The sequence below is a fragment of the Equus przewalskii genome, chromosome 5 (genome assembly GCF_037783145.1).
Source record: "Equus przewalskii isolate Varuska chromosome 5, EquPr2, whole genome shotgun sequence".
Lineage (NCBI taxonomy): Eukaryota > Metazoa > Chordata > Mammalia > Perissodactyla > Equidae > Equus > Equus przewalskii.
This window is the reverse complement of record NC_091835.1, coordinates 37,227,873-37,244,998: the sequence shown is the minus strand read 5'-3', so window position 1 is coordinate 37,244,998 and position 17,126 is coordinate 37,227,873. Positions and strand designations below refer to the sequence as shown.

The 17,126-nt window shown below is 37.6% G+C and overlaps 1 protein-coding gene across 3 annotated transcripts in view; it reads left to right on the top strand.

Moving 5' to 3' along the window:
- Positions 1 to 17,126, top strand: part of LOC103561498 (alpha-2-macroglobulin-like) — a 71,931-nt gene that overhangs the window by 35,470 nt on the left and 19,335 nt on the right. For all 3 annotated transcript variants that reach the window (XM_008536142.2, XM_070620679.1, XM_008536143.2), the window contains 12 exons: positions 4,128 to 4,245; positions 4,851 to 5,079; positions 6,038 to 6,164; positions 6,431 to 6,552; positions 7,072 to 7,123; positions 8,748 to 8,831; positions 9,102 to 9,278; positions 9,510 to 9,597; positions 10,452 to 10,608; positions 10,928 to 11,002; positions 11,477 to 11,657; positions 12,434 to 12,657. In XM_008536142.2, the coding sequence (XP_008534364.2) occupies positions 4,128 to 4,245; positions 4,851 to 5,079; positions 6,038 to 6,164; positions 6,431 to 6,552; positions 7,072 to 7,123; positions 8,748 to 8,831; positions 9,102 to 9,278; positions 9,510 to 9,597; positions 10,452 to 10,608; positions 10,928 to 11,002; positions 11,477 to 11,657; positions 12,434 to 12,657 (1,634 nt within the window). The remainder of the gene's footprint in view (positions 1 to 4,127; positions 4,246 to 4,850; positions 5,080 to 6,037; positions 6,165 to 6,430; positions 6,553 to 7,071; positions 7,124 to 8,747; positions 8,832 to 9,101; positions 9,279 to 9,509; positions 9,598 to 10,451; positions 10,609 to 10,927; positions 11,003 to 11,476; positions 11,658 to 12,433; positions 12,658 to 17,126) is intronic.

Here is a 17,126-nt window from a genome sequence, read left to right as displayed (position 1 = left end):
AGAAATGATAGAGAGACTGAAAAAAAAAAGGAAAAAAATCAGTGAAACTAAGAGCTGGTTCTTTGAAAAGATAAACAAAATTGATAAACCTTTAGACAGACTCATTAAGAAAAAAAGAGAGAGGGCCCAAATAAATAAAATCAGAAATGAAAAAGGAGAAGTTACAATAGATACCACAGAAGTACAAAGGATCGTGAGACTACTACAATTATATGCCAACAAATTGGACAACGTAGAAAAAATTGATAAATTTCTAGAAATATATAATCTTTCAAGACTGAATCAGGAAGAAATGGGAAATCTGAATAGACTGATTACTCACAATAAAATTGAATCAGTATCAAAAAATTCCCCAAAAACAAAAGTCCAGGACAAAATGATTTCACAGGTTTATTCTACAAAACATTTAAAGGAGAGTTAATACCTATGCTTCTCAAACTGTCCAAAAAATAGAAGAGAAAGGAATGCTTCCAAATTCATTTTACAAAGCCAGAATTACCCTGATACCAAAACCAGACAAAGACACCACAAAAAAAGAAAATTACAAATCAATATCCCTGATGAGCATAGACCAAAAATCCTCAACAAAAGTTTACAAAATGAATTCAACAGTACATTAAAAGGTTCATACACCATGACTGAGTGGGATTTATTCCATGAATACAAAAATAGTTCAACATCCTCAAATCAATCAACATGATACACCACATTAACAAAATGAAGAATAGAAATCATGTGATTATCTCAATAGATGCAGAAAAGTATCTGACAAAATTCAACATACATTTATGATAAAAAGTCTCAATAAAATGGGTATAGAGGGAATGTACCTCAACATAATAAAGGCCATATATTACAAACCCACAGCTAATGTTACACTCAATAGTGACAAGATGAAAGCCTTTCCTCTAAGATCAGGAACAAAACAAGAATTCCCCCTCTTGCTGCTTTTATTCAACATAATATTGGAAGTCCCAGCCACAGCAATTAGACAAGAAAAAGAAATAAAAGGCACCCAAATCTGAAAGGAAGATGTAAAACTGTCACTACTTGCAGATGACATGATACTATATATAGAACACCCTAAATACTCCACCAAAAAAACACTATTAGATTAATAAATGAATTCAATAAAGTTGTGGATACAAAATTAATATACATAAATCTATTGCATTTCTACACACTAATAACAAACTATCAGAAAGAGAAATTAAGAAAACAATCCCATGTACAACTGCATCAAAAAGAATAAAATCCTTAGGAATAAATTTAACCAAGGAGGTGAGAGATCTGTACTCTGAAAACTGCAAGATATTGATGAAAGACTGAAGATATCACAAATAAATGAAGATATACCATGCTCATGGATTAGAAGAATTAATGTTGTTAAATGTCCATACTACCCAAAGCAATCTACAGATCCAATGCAATACCTATCAAAATTCCAATAGCATTTTTCACAGAACTGGAACAAAGAATCCTAAAATTTATATGGGAACACAGGAGATTCTGAATAGCCAAAGCAATCTTCTTTTTTTAATGCTTTTTTGGCAAGGAAGATTGGCCCATAGCTAACATCTGTTGCCAATATTTCTCTTTTTTTTTTGCTCCCCAGAGCCCCAGTATATAGTTGTATATCTTAGTTGTAAGTCATTCTAGCTCTCCTATGTGAGATGCTACCACAGGATGGTCTGATGAGCAGTACTAGGTCCACGCCCAGGACCAAACCAGCGAAGCCGGGGCCACTGAAGAAGAGCACATGAACTTAACCTCTTGACCACAGGGCCGGCCCCAACAAAGCAATCTTGAGAAAGAAGAACAAAACTGGAGGTATTATGCTACCTGATTTCAAACTATACTACAAAATTATAGTAATCAAAACAGTATGGTACTTGCAAAAAAACAGACACATAGATCCATGAAACAGAATAGAGAGCGGAGAAATAAACCTATGCATATATTGTCAATTAATCTATGACAAAGGAGGCAAGAATATACAAGGAGGAAAAGACAGTCTCTTCAATAACAGTGTTAGGAAAACTGGACAGCTACATGCAAAAGAATGAAACTGAACCACTATATTATACCATATACAAAAATTAATTCAAAATAAATTAAAGACTTGAATGTAAGACCTGAAATCATAAAACTCCTAGAAGAAAAATGGGCAGTAAGCTCTTTGACATAGGTCTTAACAATATTTTTTCAGATATGTCTCCTCAGAGAAAGGCAACAAAAGCAAAAATAAACAAATGGGATTACATCAAACTAAAAAGCTTTTGCACAGCAAAGAAAATCATCAAAAAAATGAAAATGCAACCTACTGAATGGAGAAAATATTTGCAAATTATACATCCAATAAGCAGTTAATATTAAAAATATATAAAGAACTGATGCAAGTCAATATCAAAGAAATAAACAATCCAATTAAAAAATGGGCATAGACCTCAATAGATGTTTTTCCAAAGAAGATATACAGACAGCCAACAGGCACATGAAAAGATGCTCAACTAATCACTAACCATCAGGGAAATGCAAATCAAAACCACAATACAATATCACCCCACACATGTCAGAATGGCCTTATCAAAAAGACAACAAATAACAAATGTTGGTGGGAATGTGAAGATAAGAGAACCCTCGTGCACTGTTGGTGGGAATGTCAATTGGTGCAACCACTATGGAAAACAGTATCAAGGTTCCTCAAAAAATTAACAATAGAACTACCATACTATCCAGCAATTCCACTTCTGGGTATTTACCTGAAGAAAACAAAAACACTAATTCCAAAAGATATATGTACCCCTGTGTTCATTGCAGCATTAATTACAATAGCAAGATATGGAAACAAGCTAAGTGTCCATTGATAAGTGAATGAATAAATAAGATGTGATATATATTTGTGCATATACATACATACATACATACACACATACACAATGGAATATTAGCCATAAAAAAGAATGAAATCTTGCCTTTTGCAACAATGTGGATGGACCTAGAGGGTATAATGCTAAGTGAAATAAATCAGACAGAGAAAGACAAATATCATATGATTTCACTTATATGTGGAATCTAAAAAGCAAAACAAACTAACAAACAAAACAAAGCAGAAACAGACTCAGATAGAGAAAACAAATTAGTGGTTGCCAAAGGGGAAGCTGATGGGTGAAATAGGTTAAGGGGATTAAGAGATACAAACTTCCAGTTATAAAATAAATAAGCCATGAGCATATGATATATGGCATAGGAAATATAGTCAATAATATTGTAACAGCTTTATAAGGGGACAGATGGTAACCAGACTTATTGTCATGATCGTTTCGTAATGTTTATAAACATCAAATCACTAAGCTGTGCACCTGAAACTAACATAACATTGTCAATAATATCTCAATAAAAATGTTTTTTAATTTAAAAAAAGAAAGAAAAACATTGGGTTTGATTCTATGGATCTATAGAAAGAAAAATATTGCAAGAATTTCTCTGCTAATAATAGTGTTGGTGTTGTTCAGCTCTGGTCATTTGTTATTCAAATGATTCTTATCACAGCCACGTGGTATGTTGCCTGAAGGGCATTCTTATGGTTCTTGCCTCCTTCTAAGGTGAAAGTTACACCCTCTTTTTGGAAGCCCTCCCCAGCTACCCCAACTCAAAAGATATCCACCATTTTTCCTTTCAGTTCCAGCTTCACTAGGTCATACTTTCCCCTTAGTTTCACCATTTTACTTTTGACATAGATTCTACCCATCCAAAAAATGAGTGACTCAACACATTGTTTCCAGTGCAATTGTTTTAACACTTTAATTTTAGCAAGAAAACTAAATATTTAGCCACATTACAGTCATAGGTCACTTAATGACGGGGATACATTCTGAGAAATGTGTTGTTAGGTGATTTCATCATTGTGTGAACATCACAGAGTGTATTACACAAACTTAGATGGTATAGCCTACTACACACCTAGGCTATATGGTACTAATCTTATGGGACCGCCATCGTATATGTGGTTCATCATTGACCAAAACGTCAGTATGTGCCACATGACTATATTCATACATGTCACATTCTATGGAAATATCTTTCTCAGAACAGTGTATTCTTTTCTTCCATTGCAATATTCATAGTGGCACTTCCTTTTGTGGAATATAATGAGGTGATTGAAAATTTCCGGGTACAGCCATTTACTGAGACTGTGCGAAACTATTTCCCTGAAACCTGGATCTGGGACTTGGTAGTGGTAAAGTGAGTAACTTCCATTTTTGCATTTGCTTTGGATGTGAAAACATGATTTCATTATTTTCAACTATTTTTCTAATTAATTTCTGTCATTTCAAGGCAGGACCAGGCTAATTTATAAAACTCTGGTCTAATTATATTAACTCACTAATTAGAGACATATTTGTATTCCTGGCACTTCCAGAAAATTAACATGGTAACTAATTATAATCTAGCTTTCTCATGTTTAACATCGTTCAAGGACACATTGAACAGCAAACTTGAAGCAATCCTACAGGGAATAAACCATTTTTAGAATTATAATTTATAAAATTGTCAAATGGTATTTTAGAGAGGGAAGTTCAATGACAATTTCAAATCCATAGTCAGATTTCTAATGGTAGTACAGATTTTGAGGTGGTGTAGGGGGCATGACTGTGGTTAGGGAAACAGAACCATTGAAATACCTTTTACTTTTCCATCTTGGGCCCTGATTACAGTGTTAATTTCTATACCTTTTTTTTTTGAGAGGACTCAAAAGTATGACATTGGGTCACACTCATCAGTTACCATCTTGGAAATAACCAATTCACTTGCTTACTTTCTGTTCTTCACATTGCCATCCTCCCCAGCTCATCAGGTGTGGCCGAAGTAGGAGCAACAGTCCCCGATACCATCACTGAGTGGAAGGCAGGGGCCCTCTGCCTGTCCAGTGGTGCTGGACTTGGTCTCTCTCCAACTGCCTCTCTCCAAGCCTTTCAGCCTTTCTTCCTGGAACTCACAATGCCCTACTCTGTGATCCGTGGAGAAGCCTTCACACTCAAGGCCACTGTGTTGAACTACCTTCCCAAATGCATCCGGGTAAGGACCTTACCAAATTAAGCATGAACAAAAGATTGCACTTGGCCCATAACACCTCTTCCAGATCACTGAACTATCCCCTAACTCTGGTTGCATATATTACCGCAACAATAATAATCAGGTTCTAAGTTAGAAGGGACATAACTGGCATTTTTTTTCCCAAAAATATATGACACTGATTGTGAAACTATTGCTTGCAAACTCCAGATCTCAATTTTCTTTCATTTCTAAAGTTTTCAAAAATATTTTATTATAATCTAGGCTGAATGCCTAAAAATGACATAAGAGTCAGTACTGTTCAATCCTTTTACATGGGTTTTCTAAGTCTTCCTCTAAATTCCCATGACACTTTCTTAACCTCTAACTCTCATCACATTTAACCATGTGTAACATAATTCTTCTTTTTGGCATCTTCTATGTCCTGCAACCAAAAACACCTTGAGGACAGGAGCCACTTATATCCTAGAAGTGCCTTATATACATAAAACTTGCAACATGTTTTTAATTGAGTGAATGCATGAGTGTGTGGATTAAAAAAAAAAAACACAAAGGAAGGAACTCCAACTGGACTACAGCCCCACAGTAAGCTGGGAGAATTCTCATGAGTCCAAACCAGTAGATAAACTTCCTCAGGACAACATGCTGTTGTAGATTTTTCCTATCCTCCATTACTGGCACCAAAAAACTTACTATATAAAAAATAGACAAATACATATATTTATATTGAAAATATTTATAGATATATATATGTTCTATATGAAGTCTATATAATTTTTTAATGTATATAGTAGCAGCTTATGTCATTTTCTCCCCCATACTTTCCAAAAGTGTTCTTCCTAGTGTCTTTTTAACACCAAAATTCACTCCAGGCTCTTTCACTTGCCCCATCACATACCTCAACTTGTTACCCTTCTAAACTCCTATCTCATGTGTTGCTTTGTCCCATGTGGGGCTACAGGTGAGTGTGCAGCTGGAAGCCTCGCTTGACTTTATGGCTATCCCAGTGGAGAAAGACCAAGATTCTTACTGCCTCTGTTCAAATGGGAGGCAAACTGTGTCCTGGCTGGTAACTCCCAAATCACTAGGTGAGTGAAAGTTCTCTGAAGGAACGCTCTCTACTCAAACATAATGAATATATGAAGGTTCCTTAAATTAGGTTCTCGTTTTTGGGCCCCACAAGCAGAAGACTCCAGCTGTTGCTTCTTTTGTACCTGTACTTGCCAGCCCCTTAAATAAGGAGCAAGCTTTTGAAGTGCTCACAAAACATAGGACACCTTGTAGATATTGGGGACTTAAATAGTACCAAGTCCCTGGGACATCTAAGCTCTGATCTATAGGTCCTTTCTTTCAGGGAATGTGAATTTCTCTGTGAGTGCAGAAACACTACAGTCCTCAGAGCTCTGTGGTAATGAAGTGGCCGTGGTTCCTGAAATTGGGAGGAAAGATACAGTTGTCAAACTTCTATTAGTTGAGGTGAGTAAGCCTGACTTGCTTGACAGCCATACTGAGTCCAGGAAACGGTAGTATTATTGACTTTATTATTGATCTTTGGGTAAAAAAGAATTAATAGGATAATACATGAACTCAGCATATTTCACAGCATATGACAAGTCCATGCATTAAAATAAAGTCAGTGTTTTGTTCTGTTTTTCCACTTGCCATTTAGCTATTTTCCCATTAGCTAAAAGTCGGACTAGATATATTTTGTACCTATTTCTTTTCCTTAGTTTGCACCTCTCCCCTCTGTTCCCATGACCCCTCTCTCTTTTTTCCTCTTATCTTTTTTTATTCTTGTTTCTATCACCTAGGCTCCTCAAATATCTCATACTTTTAGGCCTTTACTGCTGTGATAGATATTAGAAATTATCTAACTCAAGCCCATCACTCACAAGTAAGGAAGCTTTAGATCCCCTCTCAAAACTCATATTATTTTTTTTTCCCTTGGATGCTCAGTCCCTTCTCATCTCTGACTTTTCCTTCTTTCCACACAAGCCTGAAGGAATCAAGAAGGAATATGCCTTCAACTCCTTACTCTGTGCTTCAGGTAAGAGTCATTCAAAACAGTGATAAGAAGATAATAGCATTTTAAGTTACAACAAATTTTTTTCACACAAATCGTCTCATTTGATTTTTGCAATATTCCCATGAGAAAGCCAGGACATCAAGTACCTCATGCCCATTAGACAAACAAAGAAACTGAGTGCCATAGGATCAAGGTTCTTAACTGTATTAACGTAGCCATTAACAGCACAACGAGACTCAACTGAGACATACTCGTTCCTCACTTGTAGCTCTTTTCTTTAGAGTACAGGAACCTCTTCATCCAGCACAAGCAGGGCTTCAAAAGGGACCTCAGGAATAGCTAGGAAGAGTCAGAGTCAAAATGTATCAAGCTAATGGGAATAATATACAGAAGATGTGGTGAAGGGACATATATTTCTGATCTTAGAGCTTATGTAAAATCTAAGCTTTTTATGGTAAAAGACATTTCATACATAAACTGTACCAAATCATGAAAATATGGTTGTCATATTATTTTTTCTCTCCTCTTTGTGACATTATTTGTTCTTTTACCACTGTATACATAACAGTGAACTAGCCATTTGATATGATAGGAATTTATCATAAAAGATAAATCTTTCACTGAATGCAAACTTAACAAGGGCAGGAATCTTGTCTATTCTTGTTCATAACTGTATTCCCAGTGTCTAGAACAATAACTAGCACAAAGTGGTTGCTCAGTACATATTTGTTGAAATAATGAATAATTTTGATTAAAGTTTTTCATTATAAAGTAAGTTCATGAACTAAAATCTATTGTGATAAGAAACTTATAGTAGAGGTGAGATAAAGCAAATGATTTCACCAAAAGTGACAAACTAACATCATACTTGCATGTAGTACATTGGAGAAAATTGTTTTATAATTATTGAAAATCATAAAACATTTTTGTGTGAAAGGTAGAGGTATGAAGGGAGTCACTGGAGGTTAATGAGATTTGCTTATCTCTGAAATTTCCAAGAGTAGACTTTGTTGTTCTTGGTGCCGACAAGTCTATTCTGACTCTTAGCGACTCAGTAATAATAAAGGATATATCCTTACTCTGGTAAATTCTGCTTTCATGAGACTTTATCACTACAAACTAATCTACCTACCACCCCTCCCACACACACACTCATATCAAGGACTTCCTTGAAAGTAATATCCTTGAGTAGCTAGGGAAATCTACTGAAATCATAGCAACTGAGAGAAGTACCCTAGAACAGTAAAGAATCATATTTACTTTAAGCATTCAGTTATTCTTACATGTTGGATGTCTACTTATACATAAGCTAAAACTCAAGGCAAAAAAAATGCATTAGCTTCATATGGCTTTAAAACATTTTAAGAAGGCTTCAATAGGAGTAGATAATCATATATCACAGAAAACGCGGAGCTTTCTTTTGGATAGCTGCAGTGCAATGGATAATAAAAGATGATGAGACATAGCTTGGAAAGCCACTCAATACCAGGAAATGTAAATTTGGAATATTAGAATCAAGGACATTTTCTGAGGAAGTAACAAGTCCAAGTTTAACCTGCCTTCCTAAAACCACTGGCCCTGGACTTTTCAGAAAAGCAGACATCATTGATAAATCCTCTTGGGTCTGATTTGTTTGTTTACCTAGATGTCGGAGTATCTGAAAAATTGTCTCTGAAACTCCCATCAAAAGTAGTGGAAGAATCAGCCAGAGCCTCTTTCTCCGTTTTGGGTGAGTCACTTGGCCTCTGAAGAACTTGGTACAACCACCACCCCTCAGCTTTTTTTCAAATATTACTTTTAACTGCATTTTAGCTTTTCAACTTCTTTCTCATATCTCTATTTCTTCCCTCAATTTCTCTTTGGTTTCCAGCAGACCTGACCCTCCATTCTAGTTATAATTCCTTCAAGTCAGCTATCTTTCAGATGTGACTCTAATATGAATGTCTTTAATGATACTAGCCAGTTATAGTGGTTCTGACTTCTCATCTTTCATTTCCAGGTGACATACTAGGTTCTGCCATAAAAAACACTCAAAATCTCCTCCAGATGCCCTATGGCTGTGGAGAACAGAACATGGTCCTCTTTGCTCCTAATATCTATGTACTCAAATATCTGAATGAAACCCATCAGCTGACTCAGGAGATCAAGTCCAAGGCCATTGGTTATCTCAATGCTGGTGAGTAAAAGACAGAAACTTCACTTTGTTATGGTAAATATTCTCTCCACAAATAGGTTTCACATTCACTGGGCAAGAAAAGCAGTGTTATTGGTGGGTCCTGCATGCCCGAGAATCTAAGGCATGTCAGTGACCTCTGGCTTCTCTGGCATCTGCTTGCACATTTGGGAAACTTCTCTTTCTCTGCTGTGTCACTGGTACTTCATGGGCCATCTGAACCTTCTGTTCCAGGTTATCAGAGGCAGCTGAACTACAAACACAGAGATGGCTCCTATAGTGCCTTTGGGGACCAACATGGCAAGAAGAAAGGCAACACGTGGTAAGAAAAGGGTCCCATATGACAGACTTTGTACAAGCATTACACTTCTTATTCCTCATGGAAACTCTACAAATTACATATTATGAACCTCATGTTATAGAGGTAGAAACTTATGCCTAGTATTATTTAGTAAGCATCATCAGGTTGCACAAATAATTAGTGGCAGAAGTGAGACTCATCTCAAAGTTTATCTGCCTTGACTGAGAAATGCCTTTTGGATTCAACACTGTAAACTATTCTTTTTCATGTCTAAGACTCATCATAAGTAAAAAATCTGGCACTTTAAGTTATTTTCCAGCATCCAGAGATGGTAGAAACTGAGACTAGAAAGGCTACAGCCATTCTTCACACTCTAAGACAAAACACACAGGCAAATAAGAGGTAATAAATGAAAAGGAGATTGGTGGAAGGAAGGTGTGGAGGGAGAGTATTTAATTTTTTGAGGCAGAAAACATTGCCAAGAGGTTGATTCATATAGCAGGAGCTGCAAAAGAGACGGTTTTTCTAATCTACAATAGAAAATCCATGAAAGGGAGAAAACCTAGCATGAGCACGCACATGTTTTAGTCAACCACCTGAAAAAGGAAGATGGAGCCTGAATCTGTGAAGCAATGAGAAAGTGAACAAGAAAGTAAGGATCATTTGAAACCACTCGATAGTGAATTGACAGCAGATAGAGCCCAAAGACAGTGAACAGTGTCCTGGAGTAACAAAGAGAGATTCTCCAGCTCTAAGCACTCAGAGCTCCTCATACTGACTCCATGAGTGCTGAGCGGTCCCCACGAAGCCTGTGCATGTAAAGGTGCTACACGAAAACAAGTGGCCTCATCCCCCCACTCTTCTTCCTCCATCAGGCTTACAGCCTTTGTGCTCAAGTCTCTTGCTCAGGCTCGAGCTTTCATCTTCATCGATGAAACACACATTACCCAAGCCCTTACCTGGCTCTCCAACAAGCAGAAGAACGATGGCTGTTTCAAGAGTTCTGGGTCACTGCTCAACAATGCCATTAAGGTGACTGCTTTTGTAAGCTAGTTCTGAGCCTCCTGATCTCACTAATCCATGGCAATTTGTCCAAGGGTGAAGGTACATAAGAAGAAAGCACATGGGAATTCCTGAAGGAAAGGACTGGGGAGTATGAGAGGGCAATAGGGTGGGGAAATAAACCCACATGAGGAAAAAGAAATGAATCTTGGCTGGGAGTAGGGATGGATATAGATGAGAACTTCCAAGGAACCATGCAAGTGAAAGGACTGACCAGGAGGATAGTGGATATCTTCAAAGGGTTTTCTGAAGTAGAAATAATCTCTCTTTCTCTCTCTTATACTTACAGGGTGGAGTAGAAGATGAAGTGACCCTCTCTACTTATATCACCATTGCCCTTCTGGAGATTCCTCTCCCAGTCACTGTAGGCACCACATTATGTCCTCAGTTTCCCAGATTGCTATGAATCCATTGACCTATGGTTATAATAATGCTCCTCTAAAAGCGAAGTGACAGCTTTCCTTCTTCATGATGCTGATGGATTTGACAAAACAATAGGGACTTTAATCAATTCATCAAGGAGGATTCACTTATTCAGTAAAGACCTGGACTATGTGCCAGAGCTCATCCTGAAACACAAGGGCTCTAGCCCTGCCCTTATCAGTTTACATTTTAATTAGAAAGTAATTTTTTTTTTAAAAAAAAAGAATGATTTCTATTAGGTTATGTGTTTTTTACCACTATAAAGAATGATTTCTAAAAAGATGGTCAGGAAATGTATAGAGAGATGAATGGATTTGAAAAGCACTGATATCACTTATCCTGTGGTCTTTATATTTATTCCAGGACCTGCTAAGACCCCTTTTCACTCAGTATACCCATTGTTCTCCCTTCACAGCACCCTGTTGTCCACAATGCCCTGTTGTGCCTGGAGTCAGCCTGGAAGACAACACAGGAAGAGGCTCATGGCAGCCATGTCTACACCAAGGCACTGTTGGCCTATGCTTTTGCCTTGGCAGGTGACCAGGACAAGAGGAGAGAGATACTAAAATCACTTGAGGAGGAAGCTATAAAAGAATGTAAGAGCATACATTAAGTTTTCCTCCTCACCCACCTCCACTGGATGGAAAAGGGGAATACTGAATTCCTGAAAATAACCTCCCTTTTGGTCTGCACCACTACAAATGCCAAGGTTTTTATGCAAATCCATGCATTAAGAAATCAATACTCCTTATATACCCAAACCTTCCCTGGAATATTATATTATAGACAGAACAAAACAGATAAAAGTAACATCACAGGAGAATTCGGGTGTTTCAATCTCCGTTTATTTACAAAGACAAATACAACTGACATTTATACTTTTCTGTATGGTACATGGATATGTATCAGAGTAACTAGAAGCTACTAAGAGCCATAGCAAAGAAACTGTCATCCATAATAATAGCTTCCATGTTTTACTATTTCTAACACAACTTTCTGAAATAAATTAGTAGGTTTTTAATTTTTTTCAACAAAGCCAAAACAATGACCAAATCATTTTAGGGTGGGAGCAAAGGAACCAACCAGTAAGGAAGTCATAGCTGCCTTTTCCTCTTCCAACTCTACCAGATCAACATTTGAAGTAGCTCAGTTCAAATCTTATAAATTTCTGTCCCTGATATTTCCCTCAACCACAATAGACAGATCATAGCAAGTTCCAATTTTCACTCCGGAATAATAAATCTAGGGATATGATGATTGAAGTATAAAACTTACTTCAGCTTTTGTTATATTGTATTTATTTCTAGATAGAAACATACAATCATACATTAAATGCCAATATTTTAATTCTTTCTTTATTCTTATCCTTAAGACAATGCAACACATTGGGAACGACCTCAGAAACCCAAGGCATCAGTGGAGCATCTTTATGAGCCCCAAGCTCCCTCTGCTGAGGTGGAGATGACATCCTATGTGCTCCTCGCTTACCTCACAGCCCAACCCACCCCAACTTCAGAGGACCTGACTTCTGCAACACACATTGTGAAGTGGATCACAAAGCAACAGAATTCCCAAGGGGGCTTCTCTTCCACCCAGGTCTGTGGTTCCCCCAGGATTCTTCCCCTTTAGAGTTAGGGTGCAGTGGGGAGACTTCAACAAGAGAGAAATGGGTTGCCTAAAAAATGATGTATGAAAAAAAGGGACTCACCTAAGTCTTTGTTCCCACTGCACCAGGTAGAACCTTCTTTCTCTCCTCTCCTAACAGATTCTCCTAATCTTATTTATAAATATATCCTAAAGGGAAAACTATTTTTCTCTACTCTCAACACTTCTGACAATGACTGCCTGGAGTCAGCAAAGGCCCCACAGGTTAATGGCTCAGTCCCACAAGATTGCCACTCACTTCAGATGCTAGTCTCAAGTCCAGGCCTCCTGACTTCCAACCAACCAGCTAGAAATTGCAGGTTGCCACGACCCCCTCCTTGGGTTTGATAATTTGCTAGAATGGCTCACAGAACTCGGGAAACCACTTTATTTACTAATACCCATTTATTATAAAGGATACAACTCAGGAACAGCCAAATGGACGAGATGCAGAGGGTAAGGTATGTGGGAAGGGATAGAGAGCTTCCATGTCCTCTCTGGGCACACCACCTTCCCAGCCCTTCTTGTCTTCACCAACCTGGGAGCTCTCTGAACCCCTTTGTTTAGGGTTTTTATGTAGTAATGGGTTTTACATAGGCCGACTGATTCAATTATTAGCCACTGGTAATTAACTCAATCCCCAGCCCCTCACCACCCTCCTTCAGGGGATGGGGGTGAGGGAAGGAGGGAGGTTGAGGCTGAAAGTTCCAACACTCTAATCACATGGCTGGTTCCCCTGGCAACCAGCTCCCTCCGAGTCATCTCATTAGCATACAAAAAGACATTCTTATCACTCCAAAGATTCCAAGGGTCTTAGAAGCTCTCATATCAGGAACCAGGTGCAGAGACCAAATCTATATTTCTTACTATGCCACAGATCCCCTTTGAGTTTTCTTAAAAGTAACAGAAACTCATACTTCCTCTCTCCATTCCCTACATTGGAGATCAATCAGGACTACAAGCCATTAACTTTATCATCCAGCCTGTCAAATATTATTTCTGAAAAAATACATCTAAGCTAATACCTTGCAATTTCCATTCTCAGTATTCTGAGTGTACATTGCAGAACTTATCTTCCGAGAAGTTTGGTGAAATGGTAGACACCTCTAAAGGAGAAGTTAAATATAGAGAAATGAAATTTCTGTTACCTGTGCCACCACAGTTTACAATTCACTTCATTCTCTCACTCTTCCCTCTGAAATGGATAATCTTCTTTATAATATTAAAACGCCCTCTGCACATTTTTTTTCTCTTTCTTTCAGTCCTATTGTCTGAGGGACAGTGTCAAGACTCATTTTTAACAAGAAATAAAAAGGAATTCTTTTTTTTTAATATCCAAGATCTTTCTATTTTTTATTTTTAAATTTTTTTACATGATTTTTTTATTGCCATAACATTGATTTATAACATTATATAACTTTCAAGTGTACATCGCAATACATTTTGAATTCTGAGTAGTTTACATTATGTTCACCACCCAAAGACTAATTATAGGGGCCGGCCCCGTGGCAAAGCGGTTAAATTCGCACATTCTGCTTCCGCTGCCCAGGGTTTGCCAGTTTGGATCACAGGTGCAGACCTACGCAGTACTTAGCAATACATGCTTATAAGCCACATATAAAGTGGAGGAAGATGGGAATGGATGTCAGCTGAGGGCTAATCTTCCTCAAAAAAAAAGGACTAATTATAATCCGTCACCACACGTGTGCCTACTCACCCCTTTCCCCCTTTTTCCTCTCCCTTTCCCCTCTGGCAACCACCAGTCCAGTCTCCATTGCTATGTGTTTGTTTGTCATTGTTTTTATCTTCTACTTATGAGTGAGATCATATGGTATTTGACTTTCTCCCTCTGACTTATTTCACTTAGCATAATACCCTCAAGGTCCATCCATGTTGTCACAAATGGCCGGATTTCATAATTTCTTATGGCTGAGTAGTATTCCATTGTATATATATACCACATCGTCTTTATCCATTCGTCCCTTGACCTGCATCTAGGTTGCTTCCAAGTCTTGGTTATTGTGGATAATGCTGCGAGAAACAAAGGGGTGCATGTATTTTTATGCATTTGTGTTTTCAAGTTCTTTGGATAAATATCCAGCAGTGGAATGACTGGATCATATGGTAGATCTAGTCTTAATTTTTTGAGTTAACTTTATACTGTTTTCCATAGTGGCTGTACCAGTTTGCACTCCCACCAGCAGTGTACGAGGGTTCCCCTCTCTCCGCATCCTCTCCAACACTTGTTTCCTGTCTTGTTAATTATAGCCATCCTGACGGGAGTGAGGTGATATCTCGTTGTAGTTTTGATTTGCATTTCCCTGAGAGCTGATGATGTTGAGCATCTTTTCATGTGCCTGTTGGCCATCTGTACACCTTCTTTGGAGAAATCTCTGTTCAGCTCTTTTGCCTATTTTTTAATTGGGTTGTTGGGTTTTTTGTTGTTGAGACGTATGAGTTCTTTGTATATTTTGGAATATTAACCCCTTATCTGATAGATGATTTGCAAATATATTCTCCCAATTGTTAGGTTGTCTTTTCGTTTTGTTGATGGTTTCCTTTGCTGTGCAGAAGCTTTTTAGTTTGATGTAGTCCCGTTTGCTTATTTTTTCTTTTGCTTCCCTTGCCCAGTCAGACATGGTACTTGAAAATATGCTGCTAAGACCGATGTCAAAGAGCGTGCTGCCTATGTTTTCTTCTAGAAGTTTCATGGTTTCAGGTCTTACATTCAAGTCTTTAAACCATTTTGAGTTAATTTTTGTTCATGGTGTAAGATAATGGTCTACTTTCATTCTTCTTTTTTTTTTTTTTTTTTTTTGAGGAAGATTAGCCCTGAGCTAACTACTGCCAATCCTCCTCTTTTTGCTGAGGAAGCCTGGCCCTGAACTAACAACCATGCCCATCTTCCTCTACTTTATACACGGGACACCTACCACAGCATGACTTTTGCCAAGCAGTGCCATGCCCGCACCTGGGATCTGAACCAGCGAACCCCAGGCCGCCAAGAAGCGGAATGTGCGCACTTAACTGCTGCGCCACCAGGCCAGCCCTACTTTCATTCCTTTGCATGTGGCTGTCCAGTTTCCCCAACACCATTTATTGAAGAGACTCTCCTTCCTCCGTTGTATGCTCTTGGCTCCCTTGTTGAATATTAGCTGTCCATAAATGTGTGGGTTTATTCCTAGGCTCTCAAGTCTGTTCTATTGATCTGTGTGTCTGTTTTTGTGCCAGTACCATGCTGTTTTGGTTACTATGGCTTTGTAGTATGTTTTGAAATCAGGGAGTGTGATACCTCCAGCTTTGTTCTTTTTTCTCAGGATTGCTTTGGCTATTTGGAGTCTTTTGTTGTTCCATATAAATTTTAGGACTCCTTGTTCTATTTCTGTGAAAAGTGTTGTTGGAACTTTGATTGGGATTGCATTGAATCTGTAGATTGCTGTAGAAAGTATGGACATTGTAACTATATTAATTTTTCCAATCCAAGAGCATGGAATATCTTTCCATTTCTTTGTGTCTTCTTCAATATCCTTCAACAATGTTTTATAGTTTTCAGTGTATAGATCTTTCACTTCTTTGGTTAAGTTTATTCCTAGGTATTTTATTCTTTTTGTTGCAATTGTAAATGGGATTGTATTCTTAATTTCTCTTTCTGCTACTTCATTCTTAGTGTATAGAAACGCAACTGATTTTTGTATGTTGATTTTATATCCTGCAACTTGACTATATTCATTTATTATTTCTAAAAGTTTTTTAGTGGACTCTTTAGGGTTTTCTATATATAAAATCATGTCTTCTGCAAATACTGACAGTTTCACTTCTTCTTTTCCAATTTGGATCCCTTTTATTTATATTTTTCTTGCCTGATTGTTCTGGCTAGGACTTCCAATACGATGTTAAACAAGAGTAGTGAAAGTGGGCATCCTTGTCTGGTTCCTGTTCTTAGAGGGATACCTTTCAGTTTTTCTCATTGAGTATGATATTAGCTGTGGGTTTGTCATATATGGCCTTTTTTATGTTGAGGTATTTTCCTTCTATACCCCCTTATTCAGAGTTTTTATCATAAATGGATGCTGTATCTTGTCAAATGCCTTCTCTGCATCTATTGATATGATCATGTGGTTTTTATTCTTCATTTTGTTAATGTGATGTATCACATTGATTGATTTGCAGATGTTGAACCATCCCTGCATCCCTGGAATAAATCCCATTTGATCATGGTGGATGATCTTTTTAATGTATTTTTGTACTTGATTTGCTAGTATTTTTTGAGGATTTTTCATCAATGTTCTTCAGTGATATTGGCCTGTAATTTCCTTTTTTTATGTTGTCCTTGTCTGGTTTTGGTATCAGGATAATGTTGGCTTTGTAGAATGAGTTAGGAAGCCTCCCCTCCTCTTCAATTTTTTGGAAAAGTTTGAGAA